This window comes from Rhinopithecus roxellana, chromosome 17 (assembly GCF_007565055.1).
Source record: "Rhinopithecus roxellana isolate Shanxi Qingling chromosome 17, ASM756505v1, whole genome shotgun sequence".
Taxonomy (NCBI): Eukaryota; Metazoa; Chordata; class Mammalia; order Primates; family Cercopithecidae; genus Rhinopithecus; species Rhinopithecus roxellana.
This window is the reverse complement of record NC_044565.1, coordinates 73,942,196-73,966,746: the sequence shown is the minus strand read 5'-3', so window position 1 is coordinate 73,966,746 and position 24,551 is coordinate 73,942,196. Positions and strand designations below refer to the sequence as shown.

The window sequence follows — 24,551 nt, the reverse complement described above, 5'->3', positions numbered from 1 at the left end:
TGGTGAATCTCTAGAGCAGGGGTCCCCAACTGGTCTGTGCCCTGTTAGGAACTGGACTGTGCAGCGGGAGGTGAATGGTGGGCCAGCGAGCATTACCACCTGAGTTCTGCCTCCTGTGAGATCTGCAGCAGCAGCAGCATTAGGTTGTCATAGGATTGTGAACCCTACTGTGAACTGCACATGTGAGGGATCTAGGTTGTGTGCTCTAGAATCCAGTTACAGGTGTCTACTGTTCTGCCTTCTGTAGAGGTGGGCTACATAGAAAGTACATAGTATTTCTGCCCAAGGAAGGCTACTTTAAGATTCAAAATCCAGGATTTTTACTGGGGACTGGTCATGTAGGCACTCTGCCTGTGTAACTAGCCACAGCTACCAAAATTCCAGGCTCTCAGAAGTAAAGTGTTTACTGTATGTAATCACCTTGTTTACAAACAATCTCAGCAAACTGGTATAGCAGAATTCAGTGTCCCAAGTGGGTAAAACAGCCTTATCAGCATAAGGAATATTCTAAAAACCAAGTTCCCAGATGCCAACCAAGGACCAGTCTTAACACACAGGCCCTTCTAAAGACTGTAGCATCATGCCTGCTATGTTAACTCTCATGTAAAGCTCCTATGCCTCTTTCCCAGTTACAGGCTGCCATATTGCCATTCTGGATTTTTGACTCTCTGAAATGCCATCTTAACCTTTATTATAGCTTAGGTTTCACTGGATCTTAAGATTTTTACTTTCCTTTCTGATGTGGCCTCAATGAAGATCTTCAAATATTAGAAATAGAGAAAAGTAGATCTGCTTTTATATAGGTATTCTTTAAGGAATGGAATGCCTCCTCTCTGGACGTAGAATAAAAAGATGCCAGAGATTCTCTTCCTCTGCCTAGTTTAATGACAGTCACAAGAGCAGTGGCATTTTTCAAGTGTTTTCTTATTCTGTGACTTTTATATTTATAGTTATTTGTATATTTTTGCATATGTCTTACAGTTAATTTTTTTTATTTTTGGTTTTAGAGCATTTATGAGGTTTTAAGAGCAAGTGTAACTTTTCTTTATGTTTCTCAGTTTCTCCTTTTTCTGTATGTTGATTCCCTTCGAGTATTACCTTATCTCCTATCAGCAGGAGAGCATTTTTAAGACTCATAGAACATGGATGAGCTCTGGAATAAGAGGAAATCATTCTTTGTTGGTGGTAATGGAATAGTTTCAGTTTCTATGACCATGAAAAAGCATAAAGAGGAGGTAGCAAAAGACATTTGAGAGGAATAGAATATATTAGAGTACAGATTTTTAATATTTACCCACATAACTTTTTGTCATCCCCCCTGCCCTGTTTTTTTCTGTGAGTATTTTCAAACTGAAAGGGGAGAGGAGAATAAATCACAGTGGTATTACTATGACAACAGCCTTGGCACCTTAGGGATGAGGATCATGTCCCTTCTGACTGGCTAATTGTAGTTGTTGTTACAGTTAGTTTAATTCTCCTCACATCTTAAGAAATTGGGACTGCTTCTAGACTCATTAGGAAACTGGAAGAATTTGTATAGGAAGGAAGACTTGCATATTCATCAATGTCATACAGAAGAGAAACGTTCAAATTAATGGCAGGGGAAGATTAAGCAAATAAGTATTTGTATATTTCTTAAATATGTAAATATTTGTATATTTAATAAATTTGTCAATATTTAAACATTTAAAATTTTAAGATTTTGATTTATTTATATACCACAAATTAATACACCACTTTAAATGATAATGTTTTCTTATTGCTTGTATTATTTTTATTAGAATTCATCTTTTTATGTTAGAATTAGAATTTAGAATTTTCATAGTCTGTTTTAGTAAGACCATTGGTAATACAGTGTTTCTGTTTTTGTTTTAAAGTGAGGGGCTCCAGGAGTTTGAGGCTGCAGTGAGCTGTGATGGTACCAGTGCACTCCAGCCTGAGTGACAGAGCAAGATCTTGTGTCTTAAAAAAAAAAAAAAAAAAAGGGTTCTTGGATTTCAGTTATTTTATCTTGGATTGGTAAATTTCCTGCAGCATGGTTTAAGCTATAAGACAAAAAAAGAAGGGCTAAAACGTTCCTCTATATTACTAAAGAATTAACAAGAACCTGGTGAGGTATTATTAACTCTGTTTTTTCTGTTTTTTTTTCAGATGACAAAATTGAGGCTTAGGATAGTAATATGCTGTAGGTAGCAACTTGTGAGTGGCAGGGATGGATTTCCTTTTTTTTTTTTTTCTGCAACAGCTTTATTGAGGTATGATTTACACACTAAAATTCACTCATATAAGAGTTCAACTCAATGATTTAACTTTTTTTTTTGAGAACAGTCTTGCTGTGTTGCCTAGGCTGGAGTGCAGTGGCATGATCTTGGTTCAGTGCAACCTCCACCTCCCGGGTTCAAGCGATTCTCATGCCTCAGCCTCCAGAGTAGCTGGGATTACATGTACACACCACCACGCATGGCTAATTTTTTTGTATTTTTAGTAGAGACGGGGTTTCACCATGTTGGCCAAACTGGTCCTGAAGTCCTGACCTCAGGCAGTCTGCCCACCTCAGCCTCCCAAAGTGTTGGGATTACAGGCGTGAGCCACTGCGCTCAGCCAGAACATTTTCATCACCCAACCTGGTGTACATTTGAGGTCAGTCCTTGTTCCTACTCTCAGTCTCAGACAACCACTGATTTGCTTTCTGTTTCTAGATTTGCATTTTCTGGAAATTTCATATAAATGGAATTGTACAAAATGTAGTCTATTCTTTTTCACTTAGCATACTGTTTTTGAGATTTCATCCCTGTTGTTGCATGTCTCAGTAGTTAATTCTCCTTTTTTTTTTGAGACAGAGTCTCACTCTGTCACTCAGGCTGGGGTGCAGCGGTGTGATCCTGGCTCACTGCAACTTCCGCCTCCCAGGTTCAAGCGATTCTCCTGCCTCAGCGTCCTGAGTAGGGATGATGAGTGTGCGCCACCACACCCAGCTAATTTTTGTATTTTTAGTAGACACAGGATTTCGCTGTGTTGGTTAGGTTGGTCTTGAACTCCTGAGCTCAAAGTGATCTGCCCATCTCGGCTTCCCAGAGTGTTAAGGTTATAGGCATGAGCCACCGTGCCCAGCTTATTCTTCTTTATTGCCAAATAATAATTATTCCGTTATATGAATATACCACATTTTATCCATTTACCAGTTAATAAACTATTGAACCATTTCCAGTTTTTGGCTATTATGAATAGCGTTATAAAAATTCTTGTACACATCTTTATGTCAAAGGAAATTGTTGGGTCATATGATAAGCCTTTGTTTTAATTCTTTCAAAAACTACCAAAGTGTTTTCCAAAGTGACTGTACCATTTTATATTTTAGGAATAGTGCATGAGGCTTCCAGTTTCTTTACATCCTGGCCAGTATCTGTTATCGTCAGTATTTTTGATTATAGCCATTCTGATAGACATTTAGTGTAATCTCATTGTGCTGTTAATTTGCATCTCCTTAATGGCTAATGTTGTTGAGCAACTTATTATTATTATTATTATACTTTAAATTCTGGGATACAAGTGCAGAATGTGCGGGTTTGTTACATAGTTATACACGTGGCATGGTGGTTTGCTGCACCCATCAGCCCGTCATCTCCATTAGATATCTCTTCTAGTGCTATTCTTCCCCTAGCCCCCCACTCCCCGACAGGCCCCAGTGTGTGATGTTTCCTTCCCTGCATCCATGTGTTATCATTGTTAAAGTCCCACTTAATGAGTGAGAACATGCAGTGTTTGGTTTTCTATTCCTGTGTTAGTTTGCTGAGAATGATGGTTTCCAGCTTCATCTATGTCCCTGCAAAGGACATGAACTCATCCTTTTTTATTTCTGCATAGTATTCCATGGTGTATATGTGCCACATTTTCTTAATCCAGTCTATCATTGATGGACATTTGGGTTGGTTCCAAGTCTTTGCTGTTGTGAGGAGTGCTGCAGTAAACATATGTGTGCATGTGTCTTTATGATAGAATGATTTATAATCCTTTGGGTATATACCTAATAATGGGATTGCTAGGTCAAATGATACTTCTAGTTCAAGATCCGTGAGGAATCGCCACACTGTCTTCCACAATGGTTGCACTAATTTATATTCCCACCAACAGTGTAAAAGCGGCGGATCACGAGGTCAGGAGATCGAGACCATCCTGGCTAACACGGTGAAACCCCGTCTCTACTAAAAATACAAAAAAAAAAAAAAAAAAAAAAAAAAAGCGTTCCTGTTTCTCCACATCCTCTCCAGCATCTGTTGTTTGTTGACTTTTTAATGATCGCCATTCTAACTGGTGTGAGATGGTATCTCATTGTGGTTTTGATTTGCACTTCTCTAATGACCAATGGTGATGAACTTATTTTCATATATTTCTTGGCCGCATAAATGGCTTCTTTTAAGAAGTGTCTGTTCATATCCTTAGCCCACTTTTTAATGTGGTTGTTTGTTTTTTTCTTGTAAATTTGTTTAAGTTCTTTGTAGATTCTGGATATTAGACCTTTGTCAGATGGATAGATTGCAAAATTTTCTCCCATTCTGTAGGTTGCCTGTTCACTCTGATGATAGTTTCTTTTGTCATGCAGAAGCTCTTTAGTTTAATTAAAGATCCCATTTGTCAATTTTGGCTTTTGTTGCCATTGCTTTTGGCATTTTAGTCATGAAGTCTTTGCCCATGCCTACGTCCTGAATGGTATAGCCTAGGTTTTCTTCTAAGGTTTTTATGGTTTTAGGTCTTACATTTAAGTTTTTAATCCATTTGAGTTAATTTTTGTATGAGGTGTAAGGAAGGGGTCCAGTTTCAGTTTTCTGCATGTAGCTATTCAGTTTTCCCAACACCATTTATTAAATAGGGAATCCTTTCCCCATTGCTTGTTTTTGTCAGGTTTGTCAAAGAACAGATGGTTGTAGATGTGTGGCATTATTTCTGAGGCCTCTGTTCTGTTCCATTGGTCTATATCTCTGTTTTGGTACCAGTACCATGCTGTTTTGGTTACTGTAGCCTTGTTGTATAGTTTGAAGTCAGCTAGCATGATGTTTCTAGTTTTGTTCTTTTTATTTAGTCTTAGCTATGTGGGCTTTTTTTTGGTTCCACATGAAATTTAATTTTTTTTTCTAATTCTGTGAAGAAAATCAATGATAGCTTGATGGGAATAGCATTGAATCTATAAATTACTTCGGGCGATAGGCTATTTTCACAGCATTGATTCTTCCTATCCTTGAGCATGGGATGTTTTTCCATTTTTTTTTTTGCGTCCTCTCTTATTCCCTTGTCTCTAATAAAACAGACTTTAAACCAACAAAGATCAAAAAAGACAAAGAACGCCATTACATAATGGTAAAGGGATCAATGCAACAAGAAGAGCTAACTGTCCTAAATATATATGCACCCAATACAGGAGCACCCAGATTCATAAGGCAAGTTCTTAGAGACCTACGAAGAGACTTAGACTCTCACACAATAATACCCGGAGACTTATCACCCCACTATCAATATTAGATCAATGAGACAGAAAATTAACAAGGATATTCAGGACTTGAACTCAACTCTGGACTAAGCAGACCTAATAGACATCTGGGGAACTGTCTACCTCAAATCAACAGAATATACATTCTTCTCAGCACCTATTGCACTTATTCTAGAATTGACCACATAATTGGAAGTAAAACACTCCCCAACAAATGCAAAACAACATAAATCATAACAAACAGTCTGTCAGATCACAGTGCAATCAAATTAGAACTCAGGATTAAGAAACTCAAAACTGCACAACTACATGGAAACTGAACAACCCGCTCCTGAATGACTACTGGGTAAATAACGAAATTAAGGCAGAAATAAAGAAGTTCTTTGAGGCCGGGCGCGGTGGCTCAAGCCTGTAATCTCAGCACTTTGGGAGGCCGAGACGGGCGGATCACGAGGTCAGGAGATCGAGACCATCCTGGCTAACATGGCGAAACCCTGTCTCTACTAAAAATACAAAAAATTAGCCGGGCGAGGTGGCGGGCGCCTGTGGTCCCAGCTACTCAGGAGGCTGAGGCGGGAGAATGGCGTGAACCCGGGAGGCGGAGGTTGCAGTGAGCTGAGATCCGGCCACTGCACTCCAGCCTGGGCGACAGAGCACGACTCCATCTCAAAAAAAAAAAAAAAAAAAAAAAAAAAAAGAAGAAGTTCTTTGAAACCAATGAGAACAAATACTAGAATCTCTGGGACACAGCTAAAGCAGTGTTTAGAGAGAAATTTATAGCACTAAAAGCCCACAGGAGAAAGAGGGAAAGATCTAAAATTGATACCCTAACCTCACAATTAAAGGAACTAGAGAAGCAAGAGCAAACAAATTCAAAAGCTAGCAGAAGACAAGAAATAACTAAGATCAGAGCAGAACTGGAGGAGATAGAGACACGAAAAACTCTTCAAAAAAAATAGTGAATCCAGGAGCTGTTTTTTTCAAATGATTAACAAAATAGACCGCTATCCAGACTAATAAAGAAGAAAAGAGAGAAGAATCAAAGAGACACAATAAAAAGTGATAAATGGGATATCACTCACTGATCCCACAGAAATACAAACTACCACAGAGAATACTATAAACACCTCTATGCAAATAAACTAGAAAATTTAGAAGAAATGGATAAATTCCTGGACACATACACCCTCCCAAGACTAAACCAGGAAGAAGTCAAATCCCTGAAAAGACCAATAACAAGTTCTGAAACTGAGGGAGTATTTAGTGGCCTACCAACCAAAAAGCCCAGTACCAGATGGATTCACAGCTGAGTTCTACTAGAGGTACAAAGAGGAGCTGGTACCATTCCTTCTGAAACTTTTCCAAACAATGCAAAAAGAGGTGCTCCTCCCTAACTCATTTTATGAGGCCAGCATCATCCTGATACCAAAACCTGGCAGAGATGCAACAAAAAAAGAAAAATTTCGGCCAATATCCCTGCTGAACTTCGATGCAAAAATCTGCAATAAAATACTGGCAAACCAAACCCAGTGGCACATCAAAAAGCTCATCCATCAAGATCAAGTGGGCTTCATCCCTGGATGCAAGCCTGGTTCAACATACGCAGATTGATAAATGTAATCCATCACATAAACAGAAACAATGACCAAAACCACATGATTGTCTCAATAGATGCAGAAAAGGCCTTTGATAAAAGTCAACACCCCTTCATGCTAAAATCTCTCAATAAACTAAGTACTGATGGAATGTATCTCACAATATTAAGAGCTATTTATGACAGACCCACAGCCAGTATCATACTGAATGGGCAAAAGCTGGAAGCATTCCCTTTGAAAACTGGCACAAGACAGGTATGCCCCCTCTCACCACTCCTATTCAACATAGTATTGGAAGTTCTGTCCTATGCAGTCAGGCAAGAGAAAGAAATAAAATATATTCAAATAGGAAGAGAGGAAGTCAGATTGTCTCTGCAGATGACATGAATGTATATTTAGAAAACCCCATCATCTCAGCCCCAAATCTCCTCAGGCTGATAAGGAACTTCAGCAAAGTCTCAGGATACAAAATCAGTGTGCAAAAATCACAAGCATTTCTACCAATAGTAGACAGATAGCCAAATCATGAGTGAACTCCCATTCACAGTTACTACAAAGAGAGTAAAATACTTAGGAGTTCAACTTAGAAGGGATGTGAAGGACCTCTTCAAGGAGAACTGCAAACCATTGAGCAGCTTTTTATGTGCTTATTATCCATTTGTATATCTTCTTTTGTGAAATATCTATTCATACTTTTTTTTATCCTTTATTAATTGTTCTTTTAATATCTTCTTAAATTTTCTCCTGAGACTGGTGAGCAGAGGGACCCAGAGCAAGGGAACTTAGAGGAAAGAAGGCAGTAATTAGGGAGGAGGAGGCCAGGAGGAGGAAGAAAGCATTTCTTTTCTTTTTTTCAGTGTTTTTTTTATTATTATACTTTAAGTTCTAGGGTACAGTGCAGGTTTGTTACATATATATATACATGTGCCATGTTGGTGTGCTGCACCCATTAACTCATCATTTACATTAGGTATATCTCCTAATGCTATCCCTCCCCCCTACCACCTCCCCACAATAGGACCCTGTGTGTGATGCTCCCCTTCCTGTGTCCAAGTGATCTCATTGTTCAATTCCCACCGATGAGTGAGAACATGTGGTATTTGGTTTTCTGTTCTTGCGATAGTTTGCTGAGAATGATGGTTTCCAGCTACATCCACGTCCCTACAAAGAACACGAACTCATCCTTTTTTATGGCTGCATAGTATTCCATGGTGTATATGTGCCACATTTTCTTAATCCAGTCTGTCACTGATGGACATCTGGGTTGATTCCAAGTCTTTGCTATTGTGAATAGTGCCGCAGTAAACATACGTGTACATGTGTCTTTATAGCAGCATGACTTATAATCCTTTGGGTATATCCCCAGTAATGGGATGGCTGGGTCAAATGGTATTTCTAGTTCTAGATCCTTGAGGAATTGCCACACTGTCTTCCACAATGGTTGAACTAGTTTACAGTCCCACCAACAGTGTAAAAGTGTTCCTATTTCTCCACATCCTCTCCAGCACCTGTTGTTTCCTGATTTTTTAAAGATTGCCATTCTAACTGGTGTAAGATGGTATCTCATTGTGGTTTTGATTTGCATTTCTCTGATGGCAAGTGATGATGAGCATTTTTTCATGTGTCTGTTGGTTGTATGAATGTCTTCTTTTGAGAAGTGTCTATTCATATCCTTTGCCCACTTTTCGATGGGGGTTTTTTTTCTTGTAAATTTGATTGAGTTCTTTATAGGTTCTGGATATTAGCCCTTTGTCAGATGAGTAGATTGCAAAAATTTTCTCCCATTCTATAGGTTGCCTGTTCACTCTGATGGTAGTTTTTTTTTGATGTGCAGAAGCTCTTTAGTTTAATTAGATCCTGTTTGTCAATTTTGGCTTTTGTTGCTGTTGCGTTTGGTGTTTTAGACATGAAGTCCTTGCCCATGCCTATGTCCTGAATGGTATTCCCTAGCTTTTCTTCTAGGGTTTTTATGGTGTTAGGTCTAACATTTAAGTCTCTAATCCATCTTGAATTAATTTTCGTATAAGGAGTAAGGAAGGGATCCAGTTTCAGCTTTCTATTTATGACTAGCCAATTTTCCCAGCACCATTTATTAAATAGGGAATCCTTTCCCCATTTCTTGTTTCTCTCAGGTTTGTCAAAGATCAGATGGCTGTAGATGTGTGGTATTATTTCTGAGGACTCTGTTCTGTTCCATTGGTCTATATCTCTGTTTTGGTACCAGTACCATGCTGTTTTGGTTTCTGTAGCCTTGTAGTGTAGTTCAAAGTCAGGTAGCGTGATGCCTCCAGCTTTGTTTTTTTGGCTTAGGATTGTCTTGGAAATGCGGGCTCTTTTTTGGTTCCATATGTACTTTAAAGCAGTTTTTTCCAATTCTGTGAAGAAAGTCATTGGTAGCTTAATGGGGATGGCATTGAATCTATAAATTACCTTGGGCAGTATGGCCATTTTCACGATATTGATTCTTCCTATCCATGAGCATGGTATGTTCTTCCATTTGTTTGTGTCCTCTTTTATTTCACTGAGCAGCGGTTTGTAGTTCTTCTTGAAGGAGGTCCTTTACATCCCTTATAAGTTGGATTCCTAGGTATTTTATTCTCTTTGAAGCTATTGTGAATGGGAGTTCATTCGTGATTTGGCTGTCTGTCTGTTACTGGTGTAGAGGAATGTTTGTGATTTTTGCACATTGATTTTGTATCCTGAGACTGCTGAAGTTGCTTATCAGCTTAAGGAGATTTTGGGCTGAGACAATGGGGTTTTCTAAATATACTGTCATGTCATCTGCATATTCATACATTTTTACCCAATTTTTATTTTGGTAATTCGTTTTTTTTTTTTTTTAGTTATAAGAGAATTTATGGAGACAAATTCTTTATGAGATACATGATTTGCAAATATTTTCTCCTATTGTATGACTTGACTTTTCATTTTCTTAATGAAGAGCAGAAGTTTTTCATTTTGTTAAATTCAGTTATCAACTTTTTTTCTTATATAGATTCTGTTTCTGGTATCAAATTTAAGAAAACTTTGCCTCGTCCAAGGCCATAGAAATTTTCTCATTTGTTTTCTTCTTGAACAAGAGTCAGCAAATTACAGCCTGTGAACCCCATCTGGCCCACAGCCTACTTTTGTAAATAAAGTTTTATTTAAACATAGCCATACTTCTGTATTTCCATATTGTCTGTGCCTGCTTTCTCTCTACCTGAAGTTTTGCGCAGTTTCTATACTGTGTCGCCCAGAAAACTTGAAATACTTAATGGCCCTTTTCAAAAAATGTTTGCTGACCCCTGTTCTAGAAGTATTACAGTTTTAGCTCTTATAGTTCTAGGATCCAGTTTTAATTAATTTTTCCGTATGATGTGAGGCAAAGAGACAAGTTCATTATTATTATTTTTATTTTGGTGTATGGATATGCAGTTGTCCTAGTACCATTTATTAAAAAACTCTCCTATATGTTAGAAGTTACTTGCTTCTGGCTGCTTTCAAGATTTTCTTCTTGTGTCTTGTTTTCAGCTGTTTGATTATGATGTATCTGGGTGAGGATCTCTTTGTGCTTATCATACTTTGGATTTGTTGAATTCCTTAGATCTGTAGGTTAATGTTTTTTCATGAAATTTGGAACATTTTCAGCAGTTACTTCTTCTGATATTTTTACTGTTCCCTTTCTGGAGCTCCGATTATATACATGCTGGTATGCTTGATGTTGTTTACAAATCTTCAATGCTCTGTTCTTTTTCTCTGTTCTGACTGGTTAATTTTTTTGTGATTTCACAGACTGTTTCCTATTTAATATCAAATCTGCTCTTCAGACCATCTAGTGAACTCATTTGAATTTCTGATTTCAGTTACTATTCAACTCTAAAATTTCCACTTGGTTCTTTTTAATAGTTTGCATTTATTTCTTTGTTGATATTCCCTATTTTAGTTATATCGTCATAACTTTGAGCATGGCTTCCTGTAATTCTTTGAATAATATTGATAATAACTCTTTTGAAGTTTTTGTCTGCTGAATCCAATATCTGCTCTTACTCGGATACAACTTCTGCTGGCTACTTATTTCCCGCCCCCGAATACGGGTCATAGTTGGCTGTTTCTTTCCATGACTTACAATTTTTTTTGGAACTGGACATTTTGTGTAGCATGTTATAGTAACTTTGGATTCGGTTTTTATTCATTTTTTTCCCTTGCAGGTTGTATTTATTTATTTATTTAGTAACTTTCATGGACTTAAACTGCAGAATCTGTGTCTCCCACTATGTGTGGTTACTTACGTGTCTCCCCAACTTTTAAAACTTTTTAATTTGTAATTTTAAGCTTGGCTTTGTAGGGTTCCCACCTGCAATTCCTGAATTTAGTGCTTAGCTAATTATTGGTTGAAGGCTATACCTGAACACCTTGAACCAGAAAGGCTTTCACCTTCTTCTGGGAGATTGTATGGAGGCTGTGAAGGGAGGATCACTTGGGCTCAGAGTTTGAAGCTAGCCTGGGCAACATAGTGAGACCCCATTTCTGGTTAAAAGAAAAAATCAACTAAGTATAATCTGTTTTCATGTTTGTTTCTTTTACTTTTTATTATGTTGTCTTAGACCTAAGACCCTGTGCATGTACCCAAATTTTCTGTTAGCCAGGCATGTGTGGAGAGCTAGGTCTCTCAGGTTTCCAGCTTCCCCCATGCATATGCTGCCAGTCTGTCAGTTAGACTGCATTTTGTGTGGAGCTTAGGACCTTATGGGACTGCCGTGTACATGTGTGCAGCCTCCTAGTCAGCCAGTGTTGTGTGGAGGGCATAGGCTGTCTCTTTAGGATATGTGGAAAATTTATCAAGTCTCTCTATGGCTTTGCCATTTCCAGTGTCTTTCTATTAAGTTTCTAGCTAGTCCTCAGGTTTCTGGCTCACCCCAACAACAGCAATCTTGGACTAAGCAATCTGCAGGCTTTTCTGTTTCCTGCTGAGTGTGGGTTTTCCACTCTCTACTCCAAGTCAAAGTCATCCCCTTTTTGCGATGAATGTGCGGGTTCCTTGATGGAACTTATACTTCAGTGGAGCTAGGGTAGGGGATGGAGGTAGCTCCTGGTAAGATGCCAGATTTCCACCGTAGTTACCAGGAAGTTCTGTAGTTTTTCATTAACATGCTCTTCTCTCTCTCTTTTTTTTTTTTTTTTGGTGTTGTTGTTGTTTGGCTTTTGGTTGATTTCCATAGCACAAAGATGGTTGCTTTTGACGCTTTTATCCAGTTTTATAATTGCTTTTTGGGGGTGAGATTTTGTATTCTTTCACTGGAAGTTCAACTTCAGAACTTGGATTTCAAATCCTAGTAGTATTACTTTTCAAAGCTAAATGCTCTTTTCTCTAATTCATGCTTATTTGTCTGTTAGAGATAGAGAACAAGTAATTATTTAAAAAGACGGATGACAGAGGGGTGGATGAGTGAGCCCCGATTCAAGTCCTAGGTTTCTACAGAGAACAGAGTTTTATGCCTCCTTATAGATAGATTTGCAAGCTCAAACTGAGGTTAATTGAAGGGATTAATGGCTCTTGTGGAGAGTAGACGTGTTGTTTATTCAGAGTGAGCCAACTATTGTGACGAAGTACCTTTCCTATAGTGTTCTTGACTTCATAACAGTTTTATGAAGTAAGTATTGCAATTATGATTCCATATTTTACAGATACAGAAATATATTTACAATTCGGGAACTTATCTATGCTCTGAACATTTGTATGTGGTGGGGACAGCACTTGAACCCATTTCTTCTGGTTTCGCCTTGTTCGTTATACTCCGTAGAACTACTTTCCAATCATATCATAATTACTCACAGACACGTTGATGATCTTAATGTATTTTTTTATGTAGGTAGTAGTTGAGGTTAGAATAATTAATTCTTTTCTTTCAATTGACAATTAGTCTTAACTAATTGAAGAGCCCGATTCAGTCAGGCAGTTATTTAGCAAACTGGTAACAGTTAGAGAAAGAGATCCTGTGGCAGCTTCCTCTGCCAGCTTCCTTTTTTTCTCTTACTCCATAGATGCAGATTCTGCCCAAGAAGCCCCTGCATTGCAGAGGGACTGGAGATCTGTATGATCTGTTTATTTCGCAATTGACAGGGTAAGGGGGCCTTACGGGGGAGGTGCTTTAGCTTTATGCAGCTGGGCTAACATTTATTTGGGGATTATTTAAACTTAGTATTTTTAAAAACTTTGATGAATTTTGTTTGTCCTACATCAGTTAAGTGCCAGGTTATCATATTAAAAAGCATTTATTATAATGGTGATTTTTTAAAAAAGGTCCTGTTAACAACAAATCAGACAAACATGATTCATGCTTCTAAAATACCGAATCTGGGATCATTTAGAATATAAATAATATTGAATATATATAGGTAAAATTTCATGACAATAACATTTTTAAAAAAGGTTTTGAATGAACATCTGTTTCTATAGCTCATCATAGTTATTCTTTATTAATCTACTTTGTTTCTTTTCCATAAATCTGTCAATCTGTAGAGTGAAAAAGGGACTTGTGGATATGCCATAAACATTGTGGGTGGCTGTGGTATCTTTTTCTGCTGCTAGAAATTAATACTTAGTTCCTTTAATTCTTTGTCTACCCTAGATGCCAATGAAATTTGAGTCGTATCTTCCGACTGTCTTGTATCTGATCATTAGGATAAGTGTAAAAATGCAGTTGATAAATCTTACGGGAGCCGAGATTAAGTTTTGTAGGTCTCACTTGGCAGGTTTATAGAGCAAGTGCCAGAAATGATGGTTTTTATAATAGGATAGATTAAAATAGGCGAGGAAGAGTTTAATGTTCTTTTATAATCACAGAAAGATTTGGCAGATGACTGTAGCCTTGATGAGTATGTGAAAAGAGTTGGTGCTGTTCTGATGGGCTTGTTTTTATTTTTCGAGATGTTATTATACCTGGTAGTAAAATAGCTTTGTTTACCTAAAGAAGTAATATATTTCTGTAGTTTAAATGGATATTTTTAGTATTCTGTGTGACTCATATTTTTAATCGTACCCTCGTACCCTTTAAACATTTAATTTATGGATTTTAAGAATTCAACGATAATATTATGTATGTTGTCCTTACCACTATTAATACATATTCCACTTTCTAATGCCAACACATTTGGAGAACTACTTTCATTCTTAAGCATCTTAAATGACTTTTTTTTTTTTTTTTCTGTTTTCTTTAAGCCATAAGGATGAGTTTACCATTATTCCTGTACTGGTTGGAGCTCTGAGTGAGTCAAAAGAACAGGAATTCGGAAAACTCTTCAGTAAATATCTAGCGGATCCTAGTAATCTCTTTGTGGTTTCTTCTGATTTCTGCCACTGGGGTAAGTTCTAGATTTTAACATATCATGGTAGATGTTATATACTTCTGGTTAAAGGTATCTTTTCATTCTAAGCTCTGATTTTCAATTTTTTATCACTTTCCTTGGAAAGTTTTACTTCTGGCAGCAATGTTTAAAAGTGAACAAAAAATCTTTTGATCCTTTAAAAAGGATCAGATTACAATAGTGGATTATGGGTACATTTCCAAAGGCGACTGGTATAATTGGATTCACACTGTGAAGTCATCCTTGCTTAGATACTTATGTAGTGGGAGTTAAGATCTTTTAACCTCATTTCCAAGTAGGTGTGTATGGTAGATTCTTTGAAGTTAGTTTTGGTGGATAAATCCAGTGTTCTTTAGGATATAGAAGAGCACTGTGTGCTGTGCCAGTCCTTTTCCACATTTCCTTTTTTGTAATTAGTCTTTTTCCCCCCCTTTTGGTGCTTAGTTTTTGCCCACAATTGCCATCAGTTTAAAGCTACCCTCCAGAGATTATAACATATTGGCTATTAGCACTGTGGTCTTCATTGGTAATGCTTTATGAGGGTAAGGACTCTTGAGTGATTTTTTAATTATTGTAAGAGTAAGAATCCTTCACAGTGAATACATCATAAGAGAAGTGAGCTGTTTGTGGATTCCTCTTTCAGTAAACATTGCTTTTACAATCTTTGGATGCAGTTTGCTTTCCTTTATCCATTACTGTCCCAGAATATTTCTAAGTTTTGTTCCTTTTAGGACATCTCTTTGACCTGTTAATTTATTGGTTTAAGATGCCAGTACCTGTTCATTTATCAGTTATTTCTTTGATCATAAGGAAACCTAAAATGAAAGACCATAATTTTTAAGATACAATGCTAGAATAGCCAGGAGAACATCCTCAGTGAAACATAGGGAGCCATGGCATTTTATATGTCTTACCCATTGATTGCCAGAATTAATTCAACATTTATCTGGCCTGGTTGGGCTGGTGTCTTTCTCTTGCTTCTATCTCCGAATGGCCTTTTCAAAGTTGAGATCTCAGTTCAAGAGAACTATCTTTCATAATAGTACAGATTATTTTTTTGCATAAAGTACTTATCCTCAACTGGGAGTGATTTTACTGTGAGGGGCATTTGAAAATTCCTGAAGACAGTTTTGATCACCACAACTGGGATATGGTTTGGAGGTGGCACTACTATTGCTATCTAATGAGTAGAGTCCAGGGTAGCTGCTAAATAAACATCCTACAATGGCACAGGATGGCTCCCACATCAGAGAATTACCAGGCCCAAAATGTCAGCAGTACTGAGGTTGGAAACCCAGATTTTTAGGGTATGCAGGTAGTTGTGCTTCCTTTCCAGCCCCCTAGAGAAGCTCTCAGGGGTCTTCTTCTTTTTTTAAATCGGTTTTTAATATTCAAGGTTCTTTATTTACTGATTTTATTGGTTAGCTGGTTTGCTACCTTTGGCAGAAGTTACATTTTATGGATATAAGTATGCTGCTTAGATCTGAAGGCTTGGTAGATGCCTAAAAGGAGTTCCTTTCTGTAGAATTTTGGAATTTTGTTAAATGACCTTGAAAACTTAAATATCATTACTGCAAAACAGGATATTTTCCTTAATATTGTGAATTTGTGTTGGTAACAAAGCATGGCTTTATGTTTTGAAAATTAAAATTCTTGAATAAATGTCCCACCCCTCCTTCATTTTTAAGGCTCTTATTAATCACTTGATTTAAATAAGTAGTTCCCTTGATATTATTTTTCAGAACCTGGGCTTTCTCTCTAAGTTGGCAACCTGTGCAATCATAACATAAATTCATGTACAACGTCAGTAAACATTTCTGTATTGCTCTTTTCTGTGGAATCATCCTTTTTACCTCATTAATAAAGAATTCTAAAGTAAGCAAAGCCTAGTCCACTGCTGTATGTAACTACAGTGGCTGAGAGAGAAAAATAAATCTGTTTTACCTTCTACCTAGATTCTTAGAAAATTATTGAGGTTGTTTTGTCTCCTGATTTCTTGGAGATTTTGGTATCTAAATTGTAAGATAGGCTTTCCAGGTGATAGTTACAAAAAAGAGCTCAAAAAAATTTAAAGACTCATAAATAATAGTTGTAAGAATTATCTAGAGACGAAAACATTTTTTATGTTTATGTTTGGTGTTTAAGTAATAGAACTTTTCAAGAGTTCATTTTTTAGTATCACCATCATTAATAATACTCATTAAATGTTTTCTTTGTGTTTATGGAAAGCACTGTGCTACTTCTTACTGAGAAATATGTTGGGGTTCTGGAGATAAGTGAAAGGTGTAACACAGATAATATTCCAAAATTGATAGTCTTTTCACTACCACAGTAATTCTTGTAAAGTAAGATACATTTTCCTCTTTTGCATGCCTACGGAAGTAATATGAATTACTGACCAGTTATGGGTTAAGCTATCTTAATTAAGTTTCATGTTTCTCACATTCATACTGTAGTGGCGACGGATATCTTTCCTAAATTAGTAAGCCTGCCATATTATCATCTCAAAAATTCAGCTTTTTCTCATGAAGATAATACTTAATGGTTTTTCTTTCTTTTTAAAGAAGTACTATACAGGTTGATTTTTATTATGTAGAAGCAATCATAACACTGACTTCTAAGTAATTTCATAGGAGGGATTCAGTTCCTCATGCATGCAGAGGTCTTAAATGGTTCATTGAGTTTCCTCTTAACACACTCTATAAATACCTGAATTTTTTTTGGAAAAAAAATTTATTATAGTACCCTTGAAAAATTACTCAGCTACACACAGTGGAAGTTTCTTTGTTTTGATGATTAGATTACTGGCAGTGACCACATTGTTCATTTTTAGTCAGTGGTTCTCTTTATAGTGTGCCTACCTGTTGCAGAAAGTAAAGTGAAAACCTTGGTGATAGAGACATTTCAGATTATTACGTGTAAATTGGAAAGCTTTTTCTTGTTAACCTTATTTGTTAGCCAGTGTTCTTTATAAAAATGATCTATTTTCTTAAATGTATTTTACTTTAAAGATGTTCGTCTTTCAGATGCCTTGTAGCTTTTATTTAGACTTGAAAAGAGGCATTAGAGAGATAAAGGTAGACATACTGAAGCACTCTCAAGTTTTCTTTCTAGTTGAGGTAAGTCAAGGGAGAGACAGGAACCTAGATTCCATTATCCCCCTTCTTTCAGTCCCCTCATTTGAGTTCCCCAAAAAGAAACCCTGCATTTCGGTTGCTGCCTTTTATCACATCACCAGTCTTGTACATATAGAAATGCCAGATTATATTGCTCAGGCAACACTTAAAATAGTTTCACCTCATTTCATCCTTTCTGTTACTAGCAGGAAGTAGATTAAGTGAAAAGACATTTGCCACTAGTCTGTGCTTTACCGTGGTTAAATTGTTCCAATACTTTTTGTGCTTATTAAGTTCTATATCCTATAGGATGGCTCCGTATGAGAGAATTTTGTCTGGACCTATTTTAATTTTTCAATTAGTAGAATTTTCATTCTGTCTTCTCAAGTTTCAGTTTTGGCCTTCTTCATATATATGATTGATATTTGTGTTTCCATGACCTTCCTGAAATTTATATTTCTAAATTTAGATTGTTGGCAGCTTTCATTAACATAATTTTCACTTCTAAGAAGTTTCTAAATGAAATTGGATTTAGCAAAAATTGATTTTTCAAAAGTGGAGTCATAAATCGGGTATGGTAGTTTGTGCCTATAGTCCCAGCTATGTGGGAGGCTGAGGCAGGAGGATTACTTGAATCCAGCCCGGAGAACAAGTAAGACCTCATCTCTAACAAAAAAGAAAAAGTAAAAGTGGACTCATGCTTTATTTGATTTACCTTTTATGGTGGTTTTGCAAATCAGTTTAGATAAGTTTACTTGGTGAATGTTTATGACATTATATTCTTTTTTAAATATGAGTTTACTATAGTCTTTTCAGCAATTTTGAATTTTTATGCATAAATTTATATTTGTTTTGGTTTACATTACTAGCTTTTTATAAATACGTACCACTTATTAAAAGTGGCATTCCCCTAAATATTTATGAAATTTATTACATTCAGATTTCTTCTTTATTGCATATTAACGTGATTATTCATGCATACTCTTTCTTTCTGTTAGTCTCTTGGGTATAAGGCTATTGCTATTTTCTAAATAGTTAAATTGGTTTGAGTGTAAGTTAGCTAATTCTTAAAATATACCTTAACCAAGCCATCATATTTGTCTTCTCAAATATTTGTACATACAGATTTTACAGATTTAGTTTTTGACTTTTTGCACATTTGAGATAAGGCTAATACTTATACATTATAACTAGGACTTCAGAATGAAAACATGATAGTATTTAGCTTTTAAAAGTGATTACCTTATTTGATGCTATTTAGAGAATATTTCTTTTATGAAATACATTTTTTCTTTGGTAGTGATTTCAATTTTGAATGTCCCCAGGTTGGATCCTTAGTATCGAATGGCCTAGTAATTGATCTCACAAGGTTGTTGTGAGGTTTAACTCAAATATTTGAAAGTGGTTTAACATATTAAAAAATGTGATTAAGTAAATGTATGACAGTATAATTTTTATTGGATATATATCTGAAAATCTATCTTATTGACTGATCTTTTGGGGGTTTTATAGATCAACTTTCCAAGGTCATTATTTATTTTTGCAGTTCAGTGCATAGCTTAATGTTGAGGTATTTAATATTCTTTTACCTTTTGTTTTAAGGTACTTAAAAAGTAGCATTGGTTCTTGTACCATTCATTGTTATGTTTGTCCTCATTAGTTGATTGTTGTGTGTTAAACAGACATCCCTGGAGCTTATTCTCCACACTCTGTGAATCCACTCATTAATCACCAGTCACCTTTGGAGATGGGAAAATTACTTACCTGTATTTCTTTTTCTCAGAAAGCGTGCTCTGGAATGGATTCACAAATGAGCTACCCTCCTTCCCTCAAAGAGTAAGGTTTCTGCTTTACAGGATTTTTTTCTTGGGTTATTTTTCCTCTCATCTTTTGAATTTGAAAAGAACTGAGGGAAGGCACCTGAAGAAACTACTGACATACTCACTAGGGGAGTTCCAAAGCTTGTGCTGTCCCTAGGGGCAGTGTCAATGGCTCTTAAAGCTAGAATGCTCATACTTGGAGTTGAAACAGGGGCTCAAAGAATCCATTTTCCCAGTGTACCTTCTGAAAGGATAAGTTTCAGGTAAGTAATTTTCTCTTACTATGTGATACGCTTTATTCATACTTACAAAAGTACAAAAGTCCAGTTCTCCAGGTACATGGGCAATTGTATTTGTTTACAGTGTAGATTCGTAACCTTTACTGAATGTCAGAAACACAAAAACTTATAAAAATAAAATAAATTTGCTCATGAGATAACATAATTATGATTTATTGTAAGTCAATAATACATTTTTAGTTAAAGGTATATTTATGATCATTTATTGTGCTTGTGCTATCATTTTCTTTATTGTTAAATAAAATTTTGAGACACTTTTAAAATAATAGAAACCAAAAAATGGTATTTTAAACTCAGTTTCTGAGTGGTGATTGACTAAAGTTGTGTGTGTGTATGCACACATACATAAATACACACATACATATAGGCTATGATGATGGCAACCATTTACTTCAAATTAGATGCCTTCTGTTTGTATATTGACCAGAATACATTCATTGTTCAAGTGATTTTTAAATATTTGTATAATTTTAAAAAAATTACCATGAGACAATTTGAGCTGTTACAACTAAAATATTTATTCAGTGTAGTAGCCATATGTAGTGTGGATTTAGCTACTTAATCGAAACATTCTTTAGAATCCTTCAAATATTTATAGTCAGTTTTTCAGTTATTAAATATGAGGTAGCTACTAAAGAGTAACAAAAAGTAGATAGCATTTATTCCCATTGGTTCTCTGTGCATTTTTGCATTTCATTAAATCCCATGCTGATCCAGTATTTTAAAGTATTTCAAACATTTCCTCTTTTTTTCCTTCAGAAGCAGTTTTTAAGTGAAAGTTACATAGAAAATGGCCTATATGAACAAGATAGCAATTTAAAGTATAGACTTTTCACTTACTATTAAGTCTGGTTTGACCAACTTCAGCCATTTGGAACAGCAACTCTTTACTTGGAATTAAACAGAAAAGACTTTTGAGTAACAAATGACTATCATGAAGTATATGCATTTTTTCTCTGCACCTGGAAGTAGCAGTAGATTATGTCCCAGTCAGAAGGCTTACTGATAGTAGCCAAAACTAACAGCTATTTCCAGAAGCAGGGAAGAGAGAATGTATTAGTGTAAACCTAAAGCAGTTAAGGTTCAAAGAATTGAGGTGTATACTACCTTGGTTTCCTCCAAGAATATTGTTCTTACTGTAGTGAGAGTGAGTCAGAATATTCTTGTCTAAGGTGTTCATTTGCTTCAGAAAGATTTTGGACAGCTTTGTCAAAATAACTTTGAAATAGAAGTAAAAATTTAGTATCAAATGAATTGAATCGATAAATTCTTATAAATGCACTTTAGATTTGGCATTGAGCAGCCTTCTCACAGCCACCTGGCAATGAGAAAAATAGTGTCAGGCTGGGTGTGGTGGCTCACGCCTGTAATCCCAGCACTTTGGGAGGCCAAGGCAGGTGGATCACTTGAGGTCAGGAGTTTGAGACCAGCCTGGCCAACATGGTGAAACCCTGTCTTTACTAAAGATACAAAAATTAGCTGGATGTGGTGGCACATGCCTATAGTCCCAGCTACTTGGGAGGCTGAGGCAGAAGAATCACTTGAACCCGGGAGGCAGAGGTTGCAGTGAGCCGAGGTTACGCCACTGCACTCCAGCCTGGGGAACAGGGTGAGACTCCATCTTTAAAAAAAAAAAAAAAAGAAAAGAAGGTGTCAATTATATAGTTATTAGGTATTTCTCATTGTTAGTTATGCATGAAGTATTAATATATACATTCTTTACAGAAAAATAAAGCTGTACCTAACTCTAAATTTTGAAAGAAATGTTTAATGAATTATCAGTATAGAGGCATTGAATGATAAATTATCATTGTTTTAAGAATTTTTTTTTAGTTCAAAGACTATAGTTGATCTCATAGCTAAGGTAACATGCAGTAATCTTTATTGTTTTATTCAGGAAGCAGATATTATTTCAGACCCTATTGCCCAATTCTAGGATATCATCAGTTAAGTTGTAAGATGCAATATTGATTGAATAATGGCTCTTGGGAGAGAATAAGGACTGCTACATTGAGTAATTATATTACTGTATACGAAAAGTTAAAATGTGAACATTAAGGAAATATGACATATTTTAGAAAGATGACCATCAAAGGTGATCAGTATCAACAAATGAATGAAGTGTTTCAGTTCTGTGATGTGTAGTTTTTCAAAAAGGACATCAAAGAGGGTTTTATAATTTTACACTGCCCATCATTTACGTAATTTTTTTAGTAAGATGAACAGAAAACTTAAAAATCTTAATTATCCAGCTAAAGAGTTCCATGTCTTCAGGTGTGAGGGTGGTAACTGGATATATCAATATTGCTCTAAACATGAAGCACAAGACATATGATGTGTGTACATGATTTGTATACTCTTAATTCGTTTAGAAATGCATTTTGGTTAATCTTTAACATTAAGGAAATACAAAAGTAATGACTTCTTAGAAAAAAGGCACTGCTGAAAGATAGATTTAGGTGTATCTGAAATACATTGCAGTCAGTTCAGTAACACTCCATAATTAGTTAAGAAAATTTTTAACTTTTGATTTTCATGTAACTAGTAGGAAACAATTTATCTTCTGAGACTTTTGTTTTCTGTCTTCTCTTTAAGCCTCTTTCATTTTACCCTCTCTGTTCTTTGGAGAATAGCCAAAACATTGAATGTTCTATGCTTTTACTCTTACTGACATTTTATGTCAGGGTAGGAATATTTATTATATTTATATTATATTTACCCTTTTGTGTATTCTGTTCACATTGCGTAAGGCACTTGTTTTGATCCTTTTCTAAGTAGTGCAAAAATGAGATATTTTTTTAAAAATTTACTTCATAAAAATCACATAAGTTACAGTATTTGTGACCTACATTTTTTTTTTCCCTGTAATAGAGATCAAACCTTTGTACAGCAAAAGCTAAGGCTTTTAGTGATTTGTTATACCAAGATAGTTTTCTTAAACCAAATTTTCTTCAGTAATATTCTTTGGGTTTAGACTGATAAAATGTTTAACAATGCTTCTAACTTTTAAGCTGTTTTGTTTCCTTAATCTTGTATTTCTGGTGATTTTAAGGTTTCTACAATTTGAAATAGTTCTTAACATCATAAAACATTGGTGATATCATTTCTTTATTACCTTCCCAAATATGCCTTTTATTTTTATGTACAAGGGCTCTTGGGAATGATTCTCTCAGAGGCTTAAGCTGTGCTTTGCCTTTCACGAGAACTGAAATTATTTGGTAAGCGCTTGCTTTCTTTTTAGCTTCTAATTTTTCCCTATTTTATTTTGTACATGATATTTGTTTCAAGGTCAAAGGTTCCGTTACAGTTACTATGATGAATCCCAGGGGGAGATTTATAGATCCATTGAACATCTAGATAAAATGGTAAGTCTTTCAGGTGTGGGATTTTAATGCTCTAAGGCTTTTTCTTTAATTTCAGATTAGTAATTCAAGACTTAATATGTTGAAATAATATACTTTTTTCCCTATCTTTAAATGTACAAAATGCAATGTGTCATATAAATATTGACTATAAGAATAATCCCTATTCTAGTAGGAATTTCCATCATCATAATTTTGTTTGATTAATGAGAATATTTAAGAATAATATATACAGATTTAAAATACTTTTTAGAGAAGTACTTTAGCTTTAGGGACAATAGGATACTAATACCATCATTTACTGTTAAGCAGTAGTAACCATAGCAGATGATGGATACCTTGACTCCTATTTGTTTCATGACTACCTGAAATATTTCTTTTGATTCCTTCTTTTGACTCCTTCTGAACAGCATTGTTGTTTCTTAAAATTTATTAAATAACTTAGTATATTTTTAGTTTTGATAGCAGGCCAAATTACTGTTCTTAAGTGATGATGAAGATTTTATGAATTAGCTACTAAAAATCTGTATTCTATTGGAGGAACTATATGTAAACTTGAAGTAAATAACCTGAAAATTATAAAGGTTTGACTGAAAGTCTTTATTTTTTAAAATTATTGCCCTTTTACCTCTGGAAATAAAGATATCATAGCCTTATGATGATAGTATACAGGAATTCCAATGTACACAAAATGTAGCTAACTTAAATCTTGTCTGCCATGCTGAAGGGATTTATACATATACTTTATTTTAAATTTTAAAATTTCAGGCATTTTTTTTTGTGTGTGAATTTATTTTTATTATTTCCGTGGACCAGCAGTTTGACCTGACAGAGGCATGTTTATTTTGGAACTACTTTTTTTCTTCAGATTTTTAGAAGCTCTCAAAATGATCTCAAATTTAATGGAATTAATATTTTAAACATAATAAACTCACATCATTGACATATTTCTGTAAAATATCCTGTAAATTAGATTATTTATCTAATTTCATTTTTGTTTTGATTTGCATTTCCCGTTGATCTTAAGCATGCATATTAAGATATTTATATTTTCCTTTTTTTAAGAGACAGGGACTCACTCTATTACCGAGGCTGGAGTGCAGTGGCACATCATAGCTCCCTGCAACCTGGAATTTCTGGGCTTAAGCAATCCTCCTGCCATAGCCTCCTGAGTAGCTGGGACTATAGGCACATGCCACCATACCCAACTAATATTTATTTATTTAGAGACAAGGTCTCACTCTGTGGCCCAGGCTGGCGTGCAGTGGTGTGATTTGGCTCATTGTAGCCTCTACCTCCCAGTCTCAAGCAATTCTCCCACCTCAACCTCCCCAGTAGCTGGGGTGCCTACCAGGTGCCTACCACCAAGCCCGTCTGATTTTTGTATTTTTTGTAAAGATAGGGTTTCACCATGTTGCCCAGGCTGGTCTCAGACTCCTGAGCACAAGTGATCTGCCAGCCTCAGCCTCTCAAAAGTCCTGGGATTACAGGCATGTGACATCGCACCCAGCTTTTTTCTTTTTCTTTTTG

The 24,551-nt window shown here is 35.8% G+C and overlaps 1 protein-coding gene across 4 annotated transcripts in view; it reads left to right on the top strand.

Moving 5' to 3' along the window:
• The window catches only part of MEMO1 (mediator of cell motility 1), a 147,891-nt gene that overhangs the window by 106,912 nt on the left and 16,428 nt on the right, over positions 1–24,551 (top strand). For 2 of the 4 annotated variants that reach the window (XM_030920816.1, XM_030920817.1), the window contains 2 exons: positions 14,279–14,421; positions 22,948–23,024. In XM_030920816.1, coding sequence (XP_030776676.1) covers positions 14,279–14,421; positions 22,948–23,024 — 220 coding nt within the window. The remainder of the gene's footprint in view (positions 1–14,278; positions 14,422–22,947; positions 23,025–24,551) is intronic. The other 2 variants (XM_030920818.1, XM_030920819.1) reach the window with 1 other exon arrangement.